The sequence below is a fragment of the Oncorhynchus gorbuscha genome, unplaced genomic scaffold (assembly GCF_021184085.1).
Source record: "Oncorhynchus gorbuscha isolate QuinsamMale2020 ecotype Even-year unplaced genomic scaffold, OgorEven_v1.0 Un_scaffold_1071, whole genome shotgun sequence".
Taxonomy (NCBI): domain Eukaryota; kingdom Metazoa; phylum Chordata; class Actinopteri; order Salmoniformes; family Salmonidae; genus Oncorhynchus; species Oncorhynchus gorbuscha.
In genome coordinates, this window is record NW_025744434.1 from 120,795 (window position 1) to 147,750 (window position 26,956).

Below are 26,956 nucleotides of genomic sequence, written 5' to 3' on the forward strand. Positions count from 1 at the left end.
TTCTTCTCCCTATGTATAACAATGTTATTTTCTTCTCCCTATATATAACCATGTTATTTTCTTCTCCCTATGTATAACAATGTTATTTTTTTCTCCCAATATATAACCATGTTATTTTCTTCTCCCTATGTTTAACCATGTTATTTTCTTCTCCCTATGTATAACAATGTTATTTTCTTCTTACATTTAGACCCTTTTTCAATCAGTGAGGTACAAATATAGTATGTTTCAGACAGTATGGCTGGCCTTCAGCTCTTTGTGCACCATTTATCTAATGTAGTGTCTGTACAAATAGATTAATGGATGATCTGAGTGGCTGTGGTGGGCATGTGTTAGATGGATAGCTCATTGAATAATCCAGCTCCGCTCTCTCTGCAAGCCCATCAGGTTTAAGCCATTGTCCTAATGGAGGGTGTCACCACCGAGAAGAACCTCGATCAGATCAGAGTCTAAACCTCCACCTCCACAGCATTGGAGCTCTAGGAGGGTTGACTGGGGATGTGTCCCAAATGCACCCTATTCCCTTCATCGTGCACTACTTTTGACCAGGGCCCGTTGGGCTCTGGTCAAAAGTAGCACACTGTAAATGGAATAGGGTGCCATTTGGAATGCGAAATGGGAATCCTCTTAACCTGGGGCCTGGAGCAAATGTGAATTGTCCCCCATGGAAATCACTCCCTCTGGTTTAAGAGATTATCGGAGTGCGGAGCATAAATCCACTGGAGATGATTTACCTTTGGATAATTGTGAAGCATTGTGGAGCGGTGTGCAGCAGAGGCAGCTTGTTTTCAAGGCTTTAATGGACCTTCAGTAATGCTGATTGATCAGATATATGAGCTGATATTTTTAAACAGCAATGAGGGCTGCTGTTGTAACGCTCTCATCACTTCCTCATTCATCAGTGAGAGAGAGAGAAGGGCTCGCCCTAAATCTCTGGACAAATCCTGGATTTCCCCAACAGGCCCAGATGATGCTTGACTAGGAGGACATGACTGTATGGCAGATGATAAGACTAGTAGTTAATGGATCCAGAATGCTTTGGTGAAGCTGCATCAGTGTCAGACTGATCAGTATGTCATTGGCTGGTAGGGACATTTTAATGACCTCAGCGTTCAAAGCCTGACGATGTGGCATATTTCATTTTACACTGATATGCAACCAGTCTTTCTCTGTTAGACAAATCAAATCAAACTTTGTTTGTCACATGCGCCAAATACAACAAGTGTAGACCTAACCGTGAAATGCTTACTTACAAGCCCTTAACCAACAGTACAGTTTACCAAATAAACTAAAGTAAAAAATAATACAAATGTAACACAATAAAAGAACAATAACGAGGCTATATACAAGGGGTACCGGTACCGAGTGATCTGAGGTCAATATTTCTCTGTTTCTAACAGTCTAGTCTACAGCATGCTTAATTTGCTCACGGTTCATTTTAAGTTCATTTGCTTGCCCACAGTTCTGTACCTTTAGTAATATATACACTATAATAGTCGTAGCTACATTTAGCAGATTTCAGTAGCTGAAGTTGAATGTTTGGACCTCCCGTTTCCATTGAAACAACAGTGAAATATCACATTTGACACGGAAGTGTAAAATATGCAACATGTCTCCCTATTGTTTTGCAGCGGTCATGTCGCGAGCCCACGAGGGCCCGGGGGAGATGGGGAAAGCGGTGGTTATCGCAAAGGACGAGCAGGAGAAAATGAAGGAGCTCTTTAAGATTAACCAGTTCAATCTGATGGCCAGCGACATGATTGCTCTCAACAGGAGTCTGCCGGACGTGAGACTGGACGGGTGAGTGAACTCGGCCTTTTCCCAGACACACACTGTGAATTACCCCCGCTGACCTCTTTACTCGGCACTACACACACCACCCACTATAACAACCCTGTAGCCGTCTACCGCTACACCTCAGAAGCCCTAATACCTCCCCTTCGCTTTGCAACAGGCTCCGGTTCTCAAAAAGGGCCCACATTTTGGATCTACTTTCTGCCCTTTTCACTAGTTGTTGTTTTAGTCCAGAAACTTCCGCTGAATTCACCGGGGAAACCACACTACGCTGACACACAACTTTGAGAATGACAACACGGCGTGTCATTTTAGGAGCAGCCGCAGCAATGCGTAGCAAACGAGACTGTCTGCCAAATAACTAAGGTTCAACAGAACATTTTGATATCGTCTGGAATGAACCAATTTGTTAACTTTGATTAAGACGACCCGTTGGGGCAGAATGAAAGGAGATATTACACGTTTCACACTGTGCCTCACCCCCCCCCTGACTCCTCAGGATTCATTCCATGATGTAACATACTCTAATTCAGTGGTGGCTGGTGAGGGGACGAGGACTCATAGTAATGACTGGAATGGAATAAATGGAGCAGCATCTAAACTCATGGAAACCGCGCGTTTGATGTTTTTCATACCATTCCGGTTATTCCGTTCCGGCGATTACAAGGAGGCCGTCATCCCATTTCAAAGTGCCACCAGACACCACTGCTCTAATTGAAGAACATTAGACCCAAAGAGATTATTTGCCCGTGTGGTATCCATCACAGTCTTCGTGTGTTTACTTCAGCCGTGACAGTCTGAATGGGAGAAGGGCTTTGTTTACTGTCGCCCAAGACCTACTAGAGCTGGATAATGAAAACCCAAAGAGCAATTTGGGTGAAATATGATCCACATTTATCTTGAGCAGTTGATCGAGAGACAGGTCTTCTCTCCGGGAGACAGCCCAGTGATTTCGTGTTTCTGTGTTCCTACAGGACATTCTTTGTCCACTGGTCTTTAGAATGTGCTCTTTGTGGTATTGAAAATAGGAACATTGTCAATACAACAATATTTAAAAAACGATGCAGGGAATGTAAGCATATTCCAATACTGTGAACATTGTCTATATTGTTTATATATTAACCACCGCCTCGAAAATCAACTGTCCCCCCATGGGGTTTACATTGCTATAACATTTTATATGAAAAGTTATCACACAAAAAAAGGAACATTTTCAATATATGTGAACACTGCACGCACTCCATTCCACACATGTACAAGGATTGTGCTAAGTTTAATTCTTGTAGATTTAGCGAATCATGAATTCCACTTTAATGAACTAGTCCTATCGTATATTTAAGCAATACGGCACCTCAGGGGTTTGTGGTATATGGCCAATATATAAGGGCTGTATCCAGGCACTCCGTTTTGTGTCGTGCGTAAGAACAGCAATTAGCCGTGGTATATTGGCCATATACCACAAACCCCCGAGGTGCCTTATTGCTAATGTAAACTGGTTACCAACGTAATTAGAGCAGTAAAAATACATGTTTTGTCATACCCGTAGCATACAGTTTGATATACAACGGATATCAGCCAATCAGCATTCAGGGTTGTAACCACCCGGTTTATAATGAAGAATTTGTACAAAATGGAGAGCGAAAGAGCCATAGATCTAGGTCTGGCGTCTGTTGATTTTATTTCACCCCAAGAGAGTGCCAAGCTGCAGAATCGTACTAATTGCATCTCAAAATCTTCCTCAAACTCGCCAGTACACCTTGGAACGTTATTAAAGAACTCAGCTTGGCTTTGCAAGACTGTGAGAGAGAGGGTTATTGTCATGGGGTGTAATAGGCAGTGGTTGAAAGAAATAAGATGATCGCTCAGTGGCTAGTAGCCAGCTACCCTGGTGCTCCCATTCTGTCAGTCTGTCCTGTCACCCGTCGTGGGGTGACTGGGATAAACCTACTGTCCGCTCCAATCGCCTGTCACCTCCCACTTCCAACCCGGCTGCCTCCTCTCTATCTTTAATGCACCCTCCTCATACTTTATTTAACATTACAATCTACACTACATGACAGGCTTGCCCTGCCTTTGGTCTGTATCTCTGGGGGTGTGTGACTGCATCCCAAATGGCACCCTATTCCCTACAGTGCCTTCGTAAAGTATTCATATCCCTTGACTTTGTCCACATGTTGTTGTGTTACAGCCAGAAACACGGCCTACAAAACAAAACCCCAATCATGACAAAGTGAAAACGTGTTATTACATTTTTTTTTTTTTTTTTGGAAAATGAAATACAGAAATATCTAATTTTAAGCATCTTTGTCAGCGATTACAGCTGTGAGTCTTTCTGGGTAAGTCTCTAAGAGCTTTCCACATCTGCATTGTACAAGATTTTCCCATTATTCTTCAAGCTCTGTCAAATTGGTTGTTGATCTTTGCTGGACAACCAATTGAGGTCTTGCCATAGATTTTCAAGTAGATTTAAGTCAAAACTGTAACTAGGCCACTCCAGTGTAGCCTTGTATTTTATGTTTTGTCCTGCTGAAAGGTGAATGCATCTCCCAGTGTCTGGTGGAAGGCAGACTGAACCAGGTTTTCATTTAGGATTTTGCCTGTGTTTTTTTTTAAATTCACGATTCAGCCACCACTATGCTCGAAAATATGGAGTGGTTCTCAGTAATGTATTGGATTTGCCCCAAATATAACACTTTGTACTCAAGACAAAAAAGTGACTACATGTTTTGCAATATTACTTTAATGGCTTGTTGCAGACAGGATGCAAGTTTAGGAATATTTTTTATTCTGTACAGGCTTCCTTCTTTTCCTTCTGTCAATTAGGTTAATATTTTGGAGTAACTACAATGTTGTTGATCCATCCTCAGTTATCTCCTATCACAGCCATTCAACTCTGTAGGAGTTTTAAAGTCACCATTGGCCTCATGGTGAAATCCCAGAGCGGTTTCCTTCCTTCTTTCTACCCATCTACCAATGGGAGCCCTTCTTTACGAGGCTTTGGAAAACCTCCCTGGTCTTTGTGGTTGAATCTGTGTTTGAAATTCACTGCTCGACTGAGGGACCTCACAGATAATTGCATGTGTGTTGTAGAGAGATGAGGCAGTCATTCAAAAAGTAACGTTCAACTTTTATTATTGCACACAGAGTGAGTCCATGCAACTTATTATGTGACTTGTTGAGCACATTTTTAACTCCTGAACCTACTTAGACTTGCCATGACAAAAGGGGTTGAATACTTATCGACACAAGATATTTCAGCTTTTCCTTTTTAATTCATTAGTAAGCAATTCAATAAAGATAATTCCACTTTGGCATTATGGGATATTATGTGTATGTCAGTGTAATCTGTTTTAAATTCAGGCTGTAACACTACAACATGTGGGGACAGTGAAGGGGTCTGAATACTTTCTGAAGGCAGTGTGTGTGAGCCCTGGTCAGAAGTAGTGGTCTGTATAAGGAATAAGGTGCCATTTGGGACACAGCCTGTGTGTGCGGAGCAGCATGCCATTTAGCACAGCACAGTGTTCAAATCAAATCACATTTGATTGGTCACATACACATGTTTAGCAGATGTTATTGCAGGTGTAGCGAAATGCTTTCACAACAATACACATACATTTTACGGAAAGGAATGGAATTAAGAGTTTATCAATATTTGGACGAGCAATGTCGGAGCGGCATGGACTAGAATACATGGAGATATAGAATAGAATACAGTATATACATATGAGATGAGTAGTGCAAAATATGTAAACATGATGAAAGTGACTAGTGTTCCAAATATTAAAGTGGACAGTGATTTCAAGTCTATGTATATCGGGCAGCACTCTCTGAGGTGCTATATTCATGTAATTTCTGCTGAGATGAGCTTTTAAATGGATAGTCATTGAATCAACAACTGGAAATCTATGGGAAAAGCTAGCATGTCATTGTGCTAACATCTAGAAGCGATGCACCCTTGCCACCACTGCTGAAAAAAATCCTGGGGGAAACACTGGTGCAGCATATACTAAGTCTTGTCAACTTTGGCTTTGTTTGAAAGCAGTTCATTTTGTTACAACGCTCTGAGGTAAATTTCAGCCACATATATTTTACATTCACAAGCATGTCACACAACTATGCTCACTGTTGATAGCACTCTACTGTAGACACGCATCAGGAGTAGCAGCCTATTTGACCTCTTAACCAGAGCTCTCGTTGTCCGTCCATCAGTTGCAAGACGAAGGTGTACGCGGACGATCTCCCCGACACCAGCATAGTGATCGTGTTCCACAACGAGGCGTGGAGCACCCTGCTCCGCACTGTCCACAGTGTCATCAACCGCTCGCCACGGCACCTGCTGCAGGAGATCCTGCTGGTGGACGACGCCAGTGAGAGAGGTACTGTAGCTGGGTCCAGCCTGAACCATCAACTTACTAGCTTCACTGAGTTTAAAGGGTCACTCTGGGATTAATACATGCAGTTCTTAGTATTGTGTGATAGTATCGATGCAAAGGTTGAAAGACAATCGGCCCTTGATAATTGTGAATGAAAAGGGAAAACAACACTTCACAATGAAGTTCTATGGGAGTTTGAAACATGTCTGTAACATGTCTGTAACGTTCTTTGTATTAAAGCATAATAATATACCACATTTGAAAGAGAAACGGCACTTGCCTTGATAACTGTGAATGAACGCGGGAAAAACACCAAACAAGGAAGTTATTTCGGGCGTTTGAAACATGTCCTCTCCGATGTGTCCTCTTTCTGTCAGACTTCTTGGGAAAGAAGCTGGAGAACTATGCTCGTACCCTGGAGGTTCCCGTGCGGGTCCTGCGGATGGAGCAGCGAACGGGGCTGATCCGGGCCAGGCTAAGAGGGGCAGCTGCCACACGGGGACAGGTCATCACCTTCCTGGACGCCCACTGTGAATGCACAGTGGGCTGGCTGGAGCCTCTGCTGGCCAGGATCAAAGAGGACCGGTAAGGAGCTTCACCATCACCACGCTCGATGTAAATGGAACACACGGCAATGGATAGACATGGGGGTGCCGAGGCTCGAAAGCAAATCATCTCTGCTCTGTTCTCTTCCTGCTGCCTCAGTGAGATGCTAACTCATTAGCCTTCCGCTTGTCTTCTGTGTCGTCTGAAAACTGATCTGACGTTAATGGTAGACACTAGCTCGACTTTATAGCAGGCAACGACACCAATGCCCGTGACAGCTGTGTGCCCCATAGCTGAGTGGCAGCTTGTTTTGTCACAACGCTGTCTGTCGCTTCTTTATACCGTGGGAGATACAGTAGAATGTGATTGCACTGAGTCAGTTGTTGGTGGCTATTTGTAAGTGACAGCTGGGTTTAAATCCTATTATTTGGAATCGTAGTTATATTAATGAAGTAATGGTGTGGTTATTCTAATCCTGTTTCAGGATTGCACTCGCTTGTTCGGTGGGTGAAGGGTTCCTTCTACATGTAAGGGAGAAAGTGTAAATGGATTGAAAATGTATTCCCCCCCTTCCCCCTCTTATCTCTATTATCTGGTGTCAGACATCCACCCATTTTGCCTCAGGTGCCAGGCAGAAATTAGTTTAGTATTACCGAGGAGATTATATTATGGAGCCATTACACTTTTACAACCCTGCACGTTTATTGACGTGTAAAAGTAGGTGCCGGAGCATAAAAGTGCACAAACACTGATTAGATTTAGACCAGGAAGTGAAGTGGGTGCTGAGTGAAGGGGAAGCGTTGAATGAATTCCCTGAAGCACCTAGAGGCTGGGTGAGTCCCAAGTGGCACCGTATTTCCCTACCTAGTACACTACTTTTGACCAATGCCCTATGGGCCCGGGTCGAAAGTAGTGCACTAGGGAATAGGGTGCCATTTGAGACGCAAGCCTTAAAGGTTACCTTCAGCTTTACTGTAAAACTCCTACTGAAGCAAACCGTCTGAGGCCACACATCCATACTGTATTGTCATTGTCAACATAATCAACATGCATATATTCAATTTCCTTTGACTGTAAGTAGCTTCCCACTGAAGCAATATGTTACCTCCGGTCAGTGTTGTTCTCCTAATGGATATGTTTATAATGAGTATGGACCAGCCGATGATTTACTAATATTGAAATAAACTCATAATGAAGCTGGGGATAATGCCACCGCTGTAGAAATGCATGGTCAGCAGTTAGTTATTTGTCTCGGCGCTCACCTGAAGAATGAACAGTTATGGCACCATTAGCTTTGTAAATTATTTATTGATTTATTATTTATTTTGTGGATGAATTAATGCTGTTGGCTCTGCCAGCCAAGCAGTTTAATATAACCAGGCGTGGAATATTGTTAATGGAAATGACACAAAGTTTTGGGGTTTAAGGGAAGAAAGTGAATAAATTGAAGAGAACAGTCCTACAAAGTAACTTTCTGAAGTTGATTCCACATGTAATTCTTCGAGGGCTTTCTTTCACTATTTCCTGTAAAATGAATGCTTTCGATTTCTCCGTGGTTGTTTAGGCTGTCAATGTATTTCTTGTCAAATGAATGCCTTATCTTTCTCTTCGTGGTTGTTTAGGAGATCTGTGGTATGTCCTATAATCGATGTGATCAGCGACGAGACGTTTGAGTACATGGCAGGCTCAGACATGACCTACGGAGGATTCAACTGGAAGCTGAATTTCCGTTGGTACCCCGTGCCTCAGAGAGAAATGGACAGGCGCAAAGGGGACAGGACATTACCACTCAGGTACGCACAGGACACATACTATATATGCCTTTATCTGTTGCCTGAGTTTATTTGGCTCCCTATTCCCTTTGTAGTGCCCTACTTTTGTAAAAGTAGGCCACTAATAAAGCAGGGGTGCTCGACTCTTACCCTATGAGGTCCGGACCCTACTGGTCTACCTGACAATTAATTGCACGCACCTGGTGTCGCAGGTCTAAATCAGTCCCTGATTAGAGGGGAACAATAAAAGAAAATGTAGTGGAGGATAGTGACATTAATGACCAGTTGACAGAAAAGACAACAAATATTCGCTCTCTAGCGTTATCATTTCAGGTGAGAGTAGGTTGTTTGTAGTGCTGGTGAAGCCGCAGAGCTGACATCATTGGTGTGGATTTCTTTAGAAGCCCTCTTCTCCGATAGCTGTCAGAGCTGCATCATTTGGAGATAGATTGCATTGCAGTGAAATACTGACTTAGCTGCGAGGCCAATGTTTTTTTTAATATGTTTTTTTTTGTTGTTGTTATTTGATACAGGAGTTGTAGTTTCACGGTGTAGCTAGTTTCATTTTGGAATACAATAAAAAATAGATCAGTGGAGCCTGGTGCTGCAAAAATATTAACACACCTCTCCATCAATTATTTTATTGGACAGAGCAACAACATGGTATTATGATGGTGTCCCTCAATGCTTCATAAATCTGATTTTCATTGTCTTAAAAGAAGATTGTCATCTCCAAGCCCCTAGCGGTGTCTGTTTGCTTCTTTTTAGCAGAATGAAAACGGCAAAGTGGATCAAACAATGAAATAGTCATTTTGCATTGAGATTGTCAGGTTTTTTTGTGTGTGAAATGGTCGTGTCCAAAGTGCCCATTTGTTTGATGAAGAGCTCGGCAATTAATCATGTCTTGCTGTCTTATTTCCAAAGCCCCCACACATTTTATTTTTTAAATTTTGCCTTTATTTAACCAGGTAGGCCAGTTGAGAACAGGTTCTCATTTACAACTGCGACCTGACCAAGACAAAGCAAAGAAGTTCGACACAAACAACAACACAGAGTTACACATGGAATTAACACACATACAGTCAATAACACAATAGAACAAGTCTATATACAGTGTGTGCAAATGGTGTAAGGAGGTAAGGCAATAAATAGGCCATAGCAGCAAAGTAATGACAATTTAGCAAATTAACACTGGAGTGATAGATGAGCAGATGATGATATGCAAGTAGAAATACTGGTGTGCAAAAGAGCAGAAAAAGTCAATAAAAACAATATGGGGATGAGGTAGGTAGTTGGATGGGCTATTTACAGATGGGCTGTGTACAGCTGCAGCGATCGGTAAGCTGCTCTGATAGCTGATGCTTAAAGTTAGTGAGGGAGATAAACGCCTCCAACTTCAGCGAATTTTGCAATTCATTCCAGTCATTGGCAGCAGAGAACTGGAAGGAAAGGCGGCCAAACGAGGTGTTGGCTTTGGGGATGACCAGTGAGATATACCTGCTGGAGCGCGTGCTACTGGTGGGTGTTGTTATGGTGATCTGTGAGCTGAGATAAGGTGAAGCTTTAGCTAGCAAAGACTTATAGATGACCTGGAGCCAGTGGGTCTGGCGACGAATATGTAGCGAGGGCCAGCCGACAAGAGCATACAGGTCGCAGTGGTGTATGGGGCTTTGGTGACAAAACAGATGGTACTGTGATAGACTGCATCCAGTTTGCTGAGTAGAGTGTGGGAGGCTATTTTGTAAATGACATCGCCAAAGTCGAGGATTGGTAGGATGGTCAGTTTTACGAGGGTATGTTTGGCAGCGTGAGTGAAGGATGCTTTGTGCGAAATAGGAAGCCGATTATAGATTTCATTTTGGATTAGAGATGCTTAATGTGAGTCTGGAAGGAGAGTTTACAGTCTAGCAGACAACTAGGTATTTGTAGTTGTCCACATATTCTAAGTCAGAACCATTCAAAGTAGTTTTGCTAGTGCTGGCAGCGGGCAGCGATCTGTTGAAAAGCTTGCATTTAATTTTACTTAGCGTTTAAGAGCAGTTGGAGGCCACGGAAGGAGTGTTGTATGGCATTGAAGCTCGTTTGGAGGTTTGTTAACACAGTGTCCAAAGAAGGGCCAGATGTATACAGAATGGTGCCGTCTGAGTAGAGGTGGATCAAGGAATCCAATTTGTAAGTCGCTCTGGATAAGAGCGTCTGCTAAATGACTTAAATGTAATGTAATGGAATCACCCACAGCAAGAGCGACATTGTTGATATATACAGAGAAAAGAGTTTGCCCGAGAATTGAACCCTGTGGTACCCCCATAGAGACTGCCAGAGGTCCGGACCACGGGCCCTCAAATTTGACACACTGAACTTTTATCTGAGAAGTAGTTGGTGAACCAGGCGAGGCAGTCATTTGAGAAACCAAGGCTGTTGAGTCTGCCGATAAGAATACGGTGATTGACAGAGTCGAAAGCCTTGGCCAGGTTGATGAAGACGGCTGCACAGTACTGTCTTTTTATCGATGGCGGTTATGATATCGTTTAGTACCTTGAGAGTGGCTAAGGTGCCCCCGTGACCAGCTGGGCATCCTGTCCATCGAGCAATACTGTTCAGCAATATTACTGTATGTTATTGATTATTTGTAAGCGGATCCGTTTCTCACTTTGTAAGATAGGTGTCTCTTGTAAAATGTGTTTCTTTATCCACTCTCGTTGTTTTTCTCTTGTAGAACCCCTACTATGGCTGGAGGGTTATTCTCTATTGACCGGACATATTTTGATGAAATTGGCACGTACGATCCAGGGATGGACATTTGGGGCGGAGAGAACTTGGAGATGTCTTTCAGGGTGAGTGGTTAAGAATAGAGGGCTCTGCCGGGTTATTATGACAATGATTGTGTGGGTGTGTCTGTGTGACCACGTGTGTGTGTGTGACCACTTGTATGTGCAGATCTGGCAGTGTGGCGGCTCGCTGGAGATTATAACATGTTCCCACGTGGGTCATGTGTTCCGGAAGGCCACCCCATACAGCTTCCCTGGGGGCACTGGCCAAGTCATCAACAAGAACAACAGGCGATTGGCCGAGGTGTGGATGGACGGCTTCAAAGACTTCTTCTACATCATATCACCAGGTACGCTACCACGCTTCCGTTTGAACCTGTTGTCTCTCAGCGGGTGGGAATGCAAACCTGGGTTCAAATACCCATTTGAACCCAGATCATTTAAAATACTTAAACTGGGATTGATGGACCCACTGGGCACAGACGTCAATTCAACGTATATTCCATGTTGGAAACAATGTGGATTCAACCAGTGTGTGCTCAGTGGGGAGTTCCCTGGCGCAATGGAACCAATAGAATTATTGGAAAATGTAAAACCCCGCCCACCTGGCACTCCAGGCAGACTGAAGCAAACTAAAGCGATGTAATATATTTCAAATAGTAGTTAAACCCAGGTCTGATGGAGTGGCAATGAAATGGTCTGGTAAATCGCTGCGCTCCGAGCATGTACTTTAAGTGTGAAATCAGCCTCTCGCCGTCATGTTGGGTATAGACTGGTTGTTTTTTTAGCAACGAAACCGATGCGTCAGCAACGAAGGGGCAAAACAGACTGGGTTGGCTAAGATTGTTGACATGTAAACTCCCAGCTAGCACATAACGTTCTGAGAACCATATGTATCTTAGAGCTTGGTGAGAGCGTGCTTGTCCTATGGTTGTTTTGCATATAACCTTCCCACAACGTTCTGGGAATTGTGCAGGATGCCCAGTTCAATGACGGCATGTCACAATGAAAAAGAAATGTGTTTGGATGATTATTAATGCCTAAGCCAATGAATTCCCGTGTGTCCTATCTGTGCTTGGAGTTCACAGTTAACTTAAGCTAGCGGTGTTATTATAAGTCTTACTGAAACATGTTCTCAGAACGTTATTTCAATACCTTCAAATAACCTTTAATATCCCGTCTTATAATGTTAATTAAACCTCACAGGAAAACTTTCAGGGTACCATAGTAATAAAGAAAAATGGATCCTCCCTGCAATCTAAAAATTCATCATTCCCAGAGCAGATGAAATGTTCACCTCTGTTCTCAGAGCAATTCAAAAACGTTCAGTTTTGCTCGTTAGGAAACGCATGTCTTAGTTCCCAGACCCAATGGGAAACTAAAACGTACAGTACGTTCCCACAACTTCCAAGGAACCAAATGTTATAGCTGGGCTATGTTTTGTCTCTAAATGTTTATTGAAAACATACATATAGGTGCACAGTGAGCGATTGTTGTCTCATATGCATTGTCACAGTTGTTAGTGAGCTAGCTAGGGAATTTGAGCCATATTAGCATAAACATGACATCAGCCAAAACAAGACAATGTATCAATAACAATATACAACGAGCTGGAACGAGCCCACTACAATTCCCCATATGGCAGCTTCGTATCATTGTTGCGAGCTATTTGACCCTTCAGAATCATAACAACATCCGCCTTCCGGCCACATCAATGCGCGCGCCACCCGTCTATAAGTGGCATGTAATGTGGGTTCTGAAAATAGGCATCCCCTGTTGTTTTGCATTCACCTCGTGACTGTTATTATTCTGCTTACATGCATAGAATACATAGTATTGACCTATATTGGTTAGTGTAGCCTCCTATACCAATACTATGCATTTCAAGCACCATAACACCTTTCGCTTGTCTTAGAGGAGTATATATATATACTTTTTTTTCACAGCCAATTCCTCATTACTGTATGTTTTTCAGGCCAGGGTCATTTCTCCTTTGTACTGTACTGAATGCCTTGAGCTCTGGAACTAGAGGATATGTAGCAAAATGGTTGGAAAGGGAAGCAACCTGTACCATATATTGTTAAAGAATTCTATGTATATTCATTTAATATTTTTGTTTGTTTTTCATATTTTTTATTTCGGGGGGGGGGGGGGGGGGGGGGGATCAGCTTTCATATTGCAGGGTAGATTGTAGCTTCCAGTACTGTATCTAGCTATATTTGACCTTCCTACTCTGGCTCACGTTGCTTCTCCTCCTGGTCTCATTGAGTCTCAAGTACAATATGTCTTCGCTCTACTGTTCGTTGCATTCATTCGTCCTCCGATGAGTTCCTACGCTGCTCTTGACGTGCCAAACAAGGCAGGGCATTGTGTTATGTTCAACTGCATGTCTCCACACTTTGATCTTTTATTCATTGGAATAGTGCTATACTAAGTATCCTTCAAGATGTTCGACTGGAGATTTCCGGGAAATTGCGTTGACGTATTCAAGGGAGACTGTTGCTGTTTATGATCTCATGGGAAGCTCAGACAATGTTGTCCCCACAGCCTAGCGATGCAATACGATTGGCAAGAGATTGGCAGCTGAGTATCCAAGTAATGTTGGAGCCAAGTTATGAGATTAGATTTATGCAGTACCTTGCCAATATCTAGTTACATTTTGCATGAAAGGGACCCTTTCCAGGATTCCAGAATGCTCTTTAGTCTGTCTTCTGAGGAGTCAATGGGGGCTCAGTACCCTAAGTGATTCCTGAAAAAACATACTCGCAGTATCCGGTCGGCATTGAGTGTCTGCTCTTCCAGGATATAACAGGGGATGATCAGGTCAGGGCAGCTCCACTGTTAGTGCATATCCCAAATGGCACTCTATTCCCTTTATCAGGAGTGGGCAAACATTATTTTTTTTTCCCTTGTGGGACAGAAAAAGGACAGTTATTTGAAAATAAATATATAGGTCCATTATCATTTCTATCTATTCTGAACAAGAAAATGAAGAAAATGCAATTTTACTGAGTTACAGTTCGTATAAGGAAATCAGTCAATTGAAATAAATCAATTAGGTCCTAATCTATGGATTTCACATAACTGGGCAGGTTCGCAGCCATGGGTGGGCCTGGGAGGGCATAGGCCCACCCACTGGGGAGCCAGGCCCGGCCAATCAGACTGAGGTTTTCCCCATGAAAGGGCTTTATTACTTCTCAGTTTCATCAGCTGTCCAGGTGGCTGGTCTCAGATGATCCCGCAGTTCAAGAAGCCGGATGTGGAGATCCTGGGCTGGTGTGGTTACACGTGGTTTGCGGTTGTGAGGCCGGTTGGACATACTGCCAAATTCTGTAAAACGACATTGGAGGCGGTAGAGAAATGAACATTAAATTCTCTAGCAACAGCTCTGGTGGACACTCCTGCAGCCAATGTCAAAACTTGAGGCATCTGTGGCATTGTGTTGTGTGACAAAAAACTGTACAGTGGCCTCTTATTGACCCCAGCACAAGGTGCACCTGTGTAATGATCATGCTGTTTAATCGTCTTCTTCAAATGCCACACCTGTCAAGTGAATGGATTATTTTGGCAAATGAGAAATGCTCACTAATGTAAACAAATTTGTGCACAGAATTTGAGAGAAATAAGCTTTTTGTGCGTATGGAACATTTCTGGGATCTTTTATTTCACCTCATGAAACATGGGACTTTACACTTTGCATGTTGCATTTCTATTTTTGTTCAGTGTATTTTTAGATGTTCAAGTGTGGCCTGGAGTGTTTTTTTTAAACCCAAAATAACATTTAGGATTTTCTTTCAAATTGAATGCGGGCTCTTCTCTCAACAATGGTTATGCTGAAAATAAAACCGATGTTAGCACAGATCAGGTCCCCCCTGTCCATTCATTATAATCTAACAGTCTAAACTGGTCCTAGATCAGCACTACCAGTCTGACATGCTCGATACACATGGCTCCGTGGTCTTGGTTTGTGTTGCAGGTGTGGCCCGGGTAGACTATGGAGACGTGTCCTCTCGTAAGGCCCTGCGTGAAGCTCTGCAGTGCAAACCCTTCTCCTGGTACCTGGAGAACATCTACCCCGACTCTCAGATCCCCCCGGAGATACTACTCACTTGGTGAAGTATGAAGTCTTTCAGATACTGCAGCCCAATTACACCTCTCATGACCCTGGAGAAATCCATAATGGCACCCTATTCCCTACACGGTGTACTACTTTTAACATGGGCCCATAGGGAATAGGGTGTCATTTGCAGTGCAGGTCATCCGTTTGATATCATAAGACGGTAGTCCTACTTCTCTTTAAAGTGAGTCAGAAGACCTGGATGTTCCAAACATTGAAACTGGATGATAAATAAACTAATGCGTTTGTTTAGTTGTGGTTTCAACCCCAAGCACGGGATAGAGTTGGCGAACAACGTTCTAGCGAACAGGTTAGCACCAGGCAAAGAGGGGAATGGCCTTGATAACATACAGTATGCCAATAAAAAGAAAGGCCACGATTGATAGAGAGCATGTCAAATAATGTGACCGGTTGGGAGTTTGGAGAGCTGAGGTTGTAATCCCCAAGTTGAATTCTGCTGAGGCTTGAGAATTTTACAGCCTGCATCCAATGTACTGCAGTAAAAGCTGTCTATGGCCACGGAACAGCAGCAGCAGCAGCAGTCTGAGTCTTCCCTTCCCCTCTCCTACCGTCCCGCCATCTGCTCCTTGATTGACTTACTCCATAGCACACATCCCACTTTTAACATCCCCAGTCATTAGCTTTTATATAATTTAATTAGGAACAATACCATTCCTGCATAGTAAGCAGGTTATACAACACCTAGCGTATAGCCTAGGCTCTAGGAGTATATTACTTAGATATTAGATGGCTCATTAAATAATCATTTGGGGTGTGGATTTGTGGGAATACTTAGATCACCACAGATCTGATTTATGTAGCCATTTGCGATGCTAAGCAAGGTCCTTAATTATGACTTACATCACTGGTGAAATATAGGCAATGAGTTTAGATCGCTTGTTTTATTGAACAGTAAATATTTAATTAGATTATGACATCTGGGCCACAGAGAAAAGACACCGGTGCTTTTAATTTTGACACCTGGAAATGAAGTGCCAGTGTTTGATGAGAGGATACGCCGCCATTTCTTCTTCCGTTCTAAACGGTGGCTTTTGTTAGCTGTAAATATGCCGGGGTGGATGGAAGGATGGTCATTATGAATCCAATGTTTTTATACTCCTTTCTACCCCTAGATCAGAAATGTTGAAACAAACCAGTGTGTGGACAACATGGGCAGAAAGGAGAACGAGAAGGTTGGCTTCTTCAACTGCCATGGCATGGGTGGGAATCAGGTAAGGAGACTGCAGAAAGAAGACCGAGAGCTATGGACCCATGGACCTTTCCCAGAGGAGAGAGCTATGGACCTAAATTCCTAGGTTTTCCAGACATCCCATTTGGAAGATACACTGAATCCGGAGGGAATTAGCAGGAAAAATCTCAGAATTGTGGGAAGTTACCAGAATTTATCCCTTCCAAATCGGCCATGTCAGTAATTTCTTATTGGCAGGAAGGTTATTATCCCCGCCCTAAAAGCCTACTGTTTCCGGGCAAACTCCCAGGTTCTCTGATAATACTTATCCCGTGCAAATCGTCATCACGGTGTTTTGAGGGATATTACAGAGTTTTAACAGGTGCCGCATCCCAGTTTGGTTAAGAACATGGGGAACAAATTGATGTTTAAAACAAGGTGCTATGCACGTAGCCTACAGGCGAATGATCTGTTTTGCCACATATCAACTTTCCTAGTGTGATTACCGCTCTTTTAAAAGACGAAGTGGACGATCCGTCAGGTAAATCAAATGTCTGCATAGGTTACAGTTCATGGTTCTTCTTGATATGCATTATTATTTAGATGTTCTCCAAGCTGTAGGCCTTTCGGCCAATATTAGGCTATCCCTAGACATTTGAAAAATCTCCACGCCTAGAAGAGCCCCCAGGCTTCCGTCATAACTGTCCATTGTGAACGAGGGAAAAAAAATAAATCACCGCATGACGTGCTGAGGTAATAATTACATAACCGACGTTCTATAGTAATACTAATCCTGTGCGAACAGTGCCTTCGGAGAGATACTACTAGGTGTATGACCGTCTCGTTTTCTCTGCCAGGTGTTCTCGTACACGGCTGATAAGGAGATCCGGACAGATGACCTGTGTCTGGACGTGTCTCGCCCCCATGGCCCTGTGGTCATGCTGAAGTGTCATCAAATGAAGGGGAATCAGATGTTTGCGTATGACGCAGAGGTAAGACCAAGACTCCCCCTGTATAATACTGCGTGAGCCGTGACGGGAGGGTTGTAAAACTGGGATTATGATGCTTTTGCCTGATTGTCCGGAGTCATTCATTCACTATTATTACATTGGAAGAGATGTCATATGTATAATGACACACCTGTACTAATACATCAGAAAAAGGATTTTGTCAACAACACAAAATGTTATGATTGTTTTGAGCCACCAGATGGTGCTACATGTCAGGAGTTGGGCTTCTGTTCAACTCCTGGACAATCGCCTTAATTCTGTTGCCCTGTGCACATTGCAGTCCATAATATTCCCCATTTATTAAAAATGTTCTGCTCTCATGTAGTATGTTGGCAAGTGGGAATATGATTTCGAGGTAAGCTTGCTGACCTGGTTCTCGTGAATGTTGTCATCTAGTTGATGTAGACAAGTGTGTATAAGTCATGTGTTTGGTAGGTAGTAGTACCTTGTGCTTAGTGGTTGTAAGGCCAGTGTTTATCTCTCTATAGTCTGTGAAGTCCTGTGTGACGTTGTGTCAGTAGTCAGTAGGAGTGTTCATGTTAATGCTCTGGGGAATGTGACCTGTTAGCCAGACCAGGGGACTGATCAGACTCCACTCTCCAGTTACGCACCTAATGGAATGTGAGTCCCACACTGCACTTCGTTGACTCGGGCATCGTTGCAAAATTCCATTAACTTTCCCAAAATTCCGTGGCTTTCCAGAAATCCTGGGTGGAAGATTCCTGGAATTCTTGGGAATTTTGGGGAAAGTTACTAGAATTTTGCAACAATACGACAGTGATGTTAGACACTACTGAATGGCTCATGCTGAATGGCTCACTACTGAATGGCTCATTATTTCAATGGTCCAGGGCTGAATAATACAGTCCTATATATCTCCATAATATATCTAGCATGCAAATCATCTATGCTAATTCTAGTGCTATTTTTGATGCGCAGCAGACTTTGAAACAGACACAGTGTACTAGCACTGCACCAACAAAAGGGCATTTTGTTGATATTAACAATTATTATCAATATATTTCTTCCACTGGGACGGACACATTCCTATGTTCTGCCTGCTTGAGTACGATGTCACCTGTCAGTGATTAAGATCTCTCATGTCACTGTCGACTTTGAAAAGCCCCCCATCTATTCCTGTCCAACCCGAGATCCATATAATATGAAACATGAATAATTCATGCATTGAGAAATGTCCCTGATATATATGGCGGTGGGGTCTCAATGGCCTGATTATTGTTTAGCAACGGTGTGACAGGCGATACTGATGATCCCAGCCCATACCATTTAACCATTTTCATCTGGTCATCATTTTCAAGCAGAGAGAAATACCTGACTTTTACATTCGCCATATTCCAGGTGATCAGAGCCTGTGGACTGAAAGAGGTGTCGGTCCTCACTTTGGGTACTCGTTTATATCAAGGTGCAGAAACGCTGCGATATTTTAAAGCCTGTACTCAAAGCAGTAGAACATTTGACGTGCCGGTACTTAGTAACAGTGTGTACCGGACCAATTCAAGCACTGGTCAGAGCCATCTCTCTTACTCACCTCTATTCTCAATCCCTCCCTGCTCATCTTTTAGGACTGTGGAATATCAGTCCCACCGCACCACAAGTCTCGAAAATGTCTATCAAACTAGGGAATCGGGTTGAAGATTGTCTGATTGCACGCAAAGTTGGTTCCGTTCTGAGTGACACTCCAACATGGTCCAACTGTAACCTTTGTCCTCCGTTAGATAGGTTGATTGGAATAGTTATTTTGGAAATGAAGTATAACAGTACTGTCGATGGATCTTGTTGGTCCTGCCTGGCCTGAGTACTGGCTCGGTCCTAGAGATTCTCACTTACTCCCATCTCCTCTTGTCTGTCCATGACATGTCCATCCTCCATCCTGGATGTCCATCCGCAGAAGCACACGTTCCTCCACATCATCACCCAGTCGTGTCTGACCATCAGCAGGCTGGAGGACGGCACTTGGGGCCCCACGGTGGAGTACTGTAATAGTAGCCCCTTGCAAGCCTGGGTCCTGAGGAACTTCACCCGGCTGGAGGTGTTTAGGAAGCTGTACTACAGCCCCACTGATTACTTTCTGTAGGGGCTGTCTTCCTGCATGGGTCACCGCAGGTCAGTATTGTACTACCAGACCTAGTGGAGGTCTTAGTGTGTAGTAGTCTAGTGCGTAGAGTGGTCTAGTGTGCCAATAAAATTAGCCCGTCCTGCTATATCTGCTCACCAGCCATTACTGGTGTAGTTGGCTAGTGTGTAGTAGTCTAGTCTGGTGTGTAGTGTCTAGTCTGTAGAGCTGGAGTCGTGCGACTATGTGGTGGAATAGGCCTCACCCTTGACATGTTCTTCTTGGAGCTTGAGCCGGCTGGGATTCGGGAACGTTTCTGTTCGTTAGTCAAAGTGTGCCATGCAAAGCAGTTTCAAGGGCATTTAGTAGCATTTACCACTGACCTTTTGATATGAATGCTTAATGACAGGAGCTCAGAGACACATAAGGTGCTGTATACATGGCGCTATCTGCAAAGACCTTTATCCAGCCTTCTTCTGCACCAAATTAGATCTCATTTGACATTTATTTTCCTACAGTACGTTCATATTTTATTTTGATACAACAAAAATCATTGGCTGTGGCCCCTCGTACGGTGGTGCTCATTAAATGAGAGCCGAGGAGACATGGTCGTTTAAAAAAAAATGTAGCTGATTACCGAGCTATTTGATGGGCAGATTGAAATGGGCTCGCCTTTGTTTACAAGTTCTTTTGAAGTGAACCCTCTTTCATGGCGCTGGCCTCGGGAACGTGGGGGCTGCCTTTTGAACACACGCCATAACAGCTGTGTTCAGCTTGCAGCATGCTCTCATTGTCTGAGGACTGCATTTCAATCACCACTCCTCATTTCCATTTGACCTATCAATATTCTAAATGTAGCCTGGACGCTCGCTGCAAGTAACTACAGTCTTCTGTTTAATATATGTACTTTCTGTTTGTCATTCCCGTAACTTTAGCCTTGGTTACCTCTTTCCAGTGCCTCTGTAATTCATTGGGAGTTTGTGAGTGAGTTGCGTTCAGGGTTATTGCTCTTTGAACAAGGGACAGTGGCGGAGCAAGCCTGCTGTCAGACGGCCTTAATCCCTGTTCTGCTCCTAACGGTGTTCGCCGTCCTTCAGAGTAACACTGCAAGACACTCCCTGAACAAACAATATTGCGACCACCACCTCAAATGCCATCCAAATGCCATCCTACTTTTATAGTGCACTACTTTTGACCGAAGCTCTATCAGGCCCTGGTCAAAAGAAGAGCACTATAAAAGGGAGTAAGATGCCATTTGGGATTCACACACCGTTTCCTATCTGATCATCGCCTGCTCCCTCAAATGGCAAAATGCCACGAAACAAATGTCCATTAAATCTGTTGGTACGGTGTTGATTTTTTGACATGCCAGGCTCTGTTTTTAAGCGTAGTTAGTTAGTGTCAGCACAAACACACATTTTAAGAGATCCTGCATCTGTCAGCGAGTCCGGTCGTCGACTCTTCCTTGTGAAGGACATTGCGGATAAATGTTCTTCGCTCTGGGCCGACTCCTAGAAACCATCTTCATTTAATTAGCAGGTCTCAGCTGTGCACACACACAGCACAGGGCTCATGAGCCACTCGCTGGGTCTGCCTCAGCTGGAATGGGACTTTTTTATTGCCACTGAGGAGCAATTAAATAATTATGAGCAGAGGAATCATCCTCCACATTTCTAATATTTTCATTAAATATGGATTGGTTTTCCTCTGTTCTATCTTCTTCATTCTCTCTTCTCTGCACTGCGGAATGGTGGGATCTTGCAGTGATGGCAGAAATAGCACCTCTATCATTGCCCTGGCCATGTCCTTATGATTAATAAATAAGCTTTAGTGTAGTGAAGGTTCAGACCGTACCGTCAGGTACAGGACTATAATGGCAGATATTACAATTCTGGTCTGATAACGTAATAGTATTTGAACAGGTATTTCGAGAACATCAATACATGAATATGTTTTATTCATTGAAAACAAAAAGCAGAACATTGTATTATTAATAGATATATTTGTAAACCTTTGACTGTTAAGTGCACCAAAACCTGCCTAAGTGGTTTTTACTGTAATGCCCGGTCCATCTCCTCTCCAGTGAAGTCATTTTTTACGAAACACAGAGAGAACAAAGAGAAAGATAGTGGAGAGTGTGTGTGTGACGGGCCGTGTGTGTGACGGCCCGTGTGTGTGACGGCCCGTGTGTGTGGCGGCCCGTGTGTGTGACGGCCCGTGTGTGTGACGGCCCGTGTGTGTGACGGCCCGTGTGTGTGACGGCCCGTGTGTGTGACGGCCCGTGTGCGTGACGGCCCGTGTGTGTGATGGCCCGTGTGTGTGATGGCCCGTGTGTGTGATGGCCCGTGTGTGTCATGGTGCTCTGTATGCAGGTAGACTTTATGGAGGTTTTTACCTCACGACCCAAAAACAAACCATCTGGGTCTGTCCTACCCATTCGAAACATAAAAGGCTGAATACAGAACTGGAAACGTCCTCTATAACTTCGGAATAATCATTGCATGAAAGTCAAAGACAATAATTGCTGCAAAGTCAATATATTCAGCTACAGTATGTGGACCGTTTGACATTTTTTGATTCAGTGGGTCTAAAAAAAAACTTGCAACAAAGACATTGCACCTGTGGGTTACCAGCAGGTTACCGCCGGATTTCTTAACACGCTGCTAAAGGGAGATTACATCGTGCTCCGAGATAAAAAATAACCCTGGTTGCAATGAAACAGCAGCGGATTAAAACTAGTAAACCAGCTGATCTGACGCTGTAACGGTGTCAAGCCGTCTTAATACTCGACAGCGGTAAAGGTCTGGGAAATTGTCATTTTTCCACCCCAATGAAGAAACCATCCTATCAGGAACAACAAAATCCAAACATATAACAGATAAATAGCAGAATGTGACATACTACAATGATTTGACTGATGATAAAGTAATTGAAGATCAGCTTTTAGCACATTGTAAATGAAAGTAATCTGGATTGCAGAAATGTGTGATAGACAGTTGAAATATCATTTTGAAACCAGTTCAAAACCAGTTCAAAACCCCTCGTAAGACATTGTAGAATAATAATAAAGACGTCAAAACTATAAAATAACACATATGGAATCATGTAGTAACCAAAAAAGTGTTAAACAAATCCAAAACTATTTTGTATTTTACATTCTTCAAGGTTGCCACCCTTTGCCTTGATTACAGCTTTGCACACTCTTGGCATACTCTCAACCAGCTTCATGAGGAATGTTTTTGCAATAGTCTTGAAAGAGTTCCCACATATGCTGAGCACTCTTTGGCTGATTTTCCTTCACTCTGCAGTAAAATACTATTCTCTGTTCTCCACCCTTAATTAACTTGTCATGACACAACTGATTGGCTCAAACGCATTAAGAAGGAAAGAATTTCCACAAATTAACATCACACACATGTTAATTGAAATGCATTCCAGGTGACTACCTCATGAAGCTGGTTGAGAGAATGTCAAGAATGTGCAAAGCTGTCAAGGCAAAGGGTGGCTACTTTGAAGAATCTCAAATATAAAATATATATATCTTTTAAACTTAATTTGGTTACTACATGATTCCATGTGTGCTATTTCATAGTTTTGATGGATTCACTATTATTCTACAACGTTTGAAAATAGTAAAAATAAAGAAAAACCCTTGAATAAATAGGTGTGTTCAAACTTTTGACAGGTACTGTATGTGTATATATGTACAGTTGAAGTTGGAAGTTTACATGCACCTTAGTCAAATACATTGAAACTCAGTAAAAAAAATGTAATCCTAGTAAAAATCTCTGTCTTAGGTCAGTTAGGATCACCACTTTCTTTTAAGAATATGAAATGTCAGAATAATAGTAGAGAGAATGATTTATTTCTTTGATCACATTCCCAGTGGGTCAGAATGTTACATGCACTCAATTCGTATTTGGGTAGCATTGCCTTTAAATTGTTTAATTTGGTTCAAACGTTTCGGGTAGCCTTCCACAAGCTTCCCACAATAAGTTGGATGAATTTTGGCCCATTCCTCCTGACAGAGCTTGAGTAACTGAGTCAGGTTTGTAAGGCCTCTTTGCTCACACCTGGTTTTTCAGTTTTGCCCACAAATTTTCTAAAGGATTGAGGTCAGGGCTTTGTGATGGCCACTCCAATACCTCGACTTTGTTGTCCTTAAGCCATTTTGCCACAACTTTGTAAGTATGCTTGGAGTCATTGTCCATTTGGAAGACCCATTACGACCAAGCTTTAACTTCCTTACTGATGTCTTGAGATGTTGCTTCAAAATATCCACATAATTTTCTTTCCTCATGTTGCCATCTATTTTGTGAAGTACACCAGTCCCTCCTGCAGCAAAGTACCCCCACAACATGATGTCCCCCCCCCCCCGTGCTTCACGGTTGGGATGAAGCAGTGGCTTCTTCCTTGCTGAGTGGCCTTTCAGGTTTTGTCGATATAGGACTTGTTTTACTGTGGATGCAGATACTTATGTACCTGTTTCCTCCAGCATCTTCACAAGGTCCTTTGCTGTTGTTCTGGGATTGATTTGCACTTTTCCCACCAAAGTACGTTCATCTCTAGGAGACAGGGCGCGTCTCCTTCCTGAGCGGTATGATGGCTGCATAGTCCCATGGTGTTTACCTTCAGGGGGTACCTTCAGGCATTTGGAAATTGCTCCCAATGAGGAACCAGACTTGTGGAAGTCTACAAATTATTTTCTGAGGTCTTGGCTGATTTCTTCTGATTTTCCCATGATGTGAAGCAAAGAGGCACTGCGTTTGGTACTCAAATGATGTCAATTAGCCTATCAGAAGCTTCTAAAGCCATGACATCATTTTCTGGAATTTTCCAAGCTGTTTAAAGGCACAGTCAACTTACTCTATTTAACTTCTGGTGCACTGGAATTGTGATACAGTGAATTATAAGTGAAATAATCTGTCTGTAAACAATTGTTGGAAAAATGACTTGTGTCATGCACAAAGTAGATGTCCTAACCGACTTGCCAAAACTAGTTTGTTAACAAGAAATTTGTGGAATGGTTGAAAAACAAGTTTTAATGACTCTAACGTAAGTCTATGTAAACTTCCGACTTCAACTGTATGTGCCTTCAGAAAGTATTCACACCCCTTGACTTTTACAAATTATGTTGTACAGCCTGAATTAAAACGGGTTAAATTGAGATTTTTTTGGGTTCACTGGCCTACAATCAAAACCCCATAATGTCAAAGTGGAATTATGTTTTTCGATAATGTTTTTTATTTTTTTACATTAATTAAAAATGAAAGCTGAAATGTCTAGAGTCAATATGTATTCAACCCCTTTGTTATGGCAATCCTAAATAAATACAGGTGTTAACAAGTCACATAATAAGTTGCATGGACTTACTCTGTGTGCAATAATAATATTTAATGTGATTTACGAATGACTACCTCATCTCTGTACCCCACATATACAGTACAATAATCTTTTATTTTTTCACCTTTATTTAACCAGGTAGGCTAGTTGAGAAAAAATTCTAATTTGCAACTGCGACCTGGCCAAGATAAAGCATAGCACTGTGAACAGACAACACAGAGTTACACATGGAGTAAACAATTAACAAGTCAATAACACAGTAGAAAAAAAGAGAGTCTATATACAATGTGTGCAAAAGGCATAAGGAGGTAGGCTAATAATTACAATTTAGCAGATTAACACTGGAGTGATAAATGATCAGATGGTCATGTACAGATAGAGATATTGGTGTGCAAAAGAGCAGAAGTAAATAAATAAAAACAGTATGGGGATGAGGTAGGTAAAAATGGGTGGGCTATTTACCGATAGACAATGTACAGCTGCAGATAGCAGATGTTTGAAGTCGGTGAGGGAGATAAAAGTCTCCAACTTCAGCGATTTTTGCAATTCGTTCCAGTCACAGGCAGCAGAGAACTGGAACGAAAGGCGGCCAAATGAGGTGTTGGCTTTAGGGATGATCAGTGAGATACACCTGCTGGAGCGAGTGCTACGGGTGGGTGTTGCCATCGTGACCAGTGAACTGAGATAAGGCAGAGCTTTACCTAGCATGGACTTGTAGATGATCTGGAGCCAGTGAGTCTGGCGACAAATATGTAGCGAGGGCCAGCCGACTAGAGCATACAGGTCGCAGTGGTGGGTGGTATAAGGTGCTTTAGTGACAAAACGGATGGCACTGTGATAAACTGCATCCAGTTTGCTGAGTAGAGTGTTGGAAGCTATTTTGTAGATGACATCGCCGAAGTCGAGGATCTGTAGGATAGTCAGTTTTACTAGGGTAAGTTTGGCGGCGTGAGTGAAGGAGGCTTTGTTGCGGAATAGAAAGCAGACTCTAGATTTGATTTTCGATTGGAGATGTTTGATATGAGTCTGGAAGGAGAGTTTACAGTCTAGCCAGACACCTAGGTACTTATAGATGTCCACATATTCAAGGTCGGAACCATCCAGGGTGGTGATGCTAGTCAAGCGTGCGGGTGCAGGCAGCGAACGGTTGAAAAGCATGCATTTGGTTTTACTAGCGTTTAAGAGCAGTTGGAGGCCACGGAAGGAGTGTTGTATGGCATTGAAGCTCGTTTGGAGCTTAGATATCACAGTGTCCAAGGACGGGCCGGAAGTATATAGAATGGTGTCGTCTGCGTAGAGGTGGATCAGGGAATCGCCCGCAGCAAGAGCAACATCATTGATATATACAGAGAAAAGAGTCGGCCCGAGAATTGAACCCTGTAAGGTCCCTCAGTCAAACAGTGAATTTCAAACAAAGAGTCAACCGCAAAGACCAGGGAGATGTTCCAATGTCTCACAAAGAAGGTGTTAGGTTCTAATTCTCAAAGTAAAACACTCAACGGACCTTATGAAAGCTTCGATACAGCTGCATTCAGACAAAAAACATTTTCACACAAGCACTCATATTTAACCATAGGCTGAGTGTCCTCCTACCCACCTGTACAAACATTTGTTCTTTACTGCTCGGCAGGACAATAAGTGATACGGGCATAAACTTTTATTTCTCCCTTAAGGTGATCTGACCTGACCACAACCCCCCTGTGCATCTGATTAAAATCACCATGGGAGCATACCAGAATTGATAAGTTGTTCTGTCCTGTACCCGATAAATCGGATAGGCATATTTTTATATGTTCTAGGGTAGGCCACATTGCCATAGAAAATATTGTGTGGTAAACAAGGAAATGAAATACTTTATTTCAGTTTTACAGAATGATTATAGATAAATAGATAAATAGATAAATAGCCCTCTAATCCATATCATGGAAGTTCAGCGTTAATGCGTGATTGAAATTTAAAGGCAATGT

At 42.8% G+C, this 26,956-nt stretch overlaps 1 protein-coding gene across 1 annotated transcript in view; it reads left to right on the top strand.

Annotated features, from left to right (window-relative positions):
- The window catches only part of LOC124016890 (polypeptide N-acetylgalactosaminyltransferase 13-like), a 55,290-nt gene that overhangs the window by 21,243 nt on the left and 7,091 nt on the right, over nucleotides 1–26,956 (top strand). The window contains 10 exon segments of the mRNA XM_046332231.1: nucleotides 1,632–1,800; nucleotides 6,007–6,173; nucleotides 6,548–6,755; nucleotides 8,339–8,509; nucleotides 11,205–11,322; nucleotides 11,426–11,606; nucleotides 15,233–15,345; nucleotides 15,347–15,373; nucleotides 16,507–16,605; nucleotides 17,420–17,554. Coding sequence (XP_046188187.1) covers nucleotides 1,632–1,800; nucleotides 6,007–6,173; nucleotides 6,548–6,755; nucleotides 8,339–8,509; nucleotides 11,205–11,322; nucleotides 11,426–11,606; nucleotides 15,233–15,345; nucleotides 15,347–15,373; nucleotides 16,507–16,605; nucleotides 17,420–17,554 — 1,388 coding nt within the window.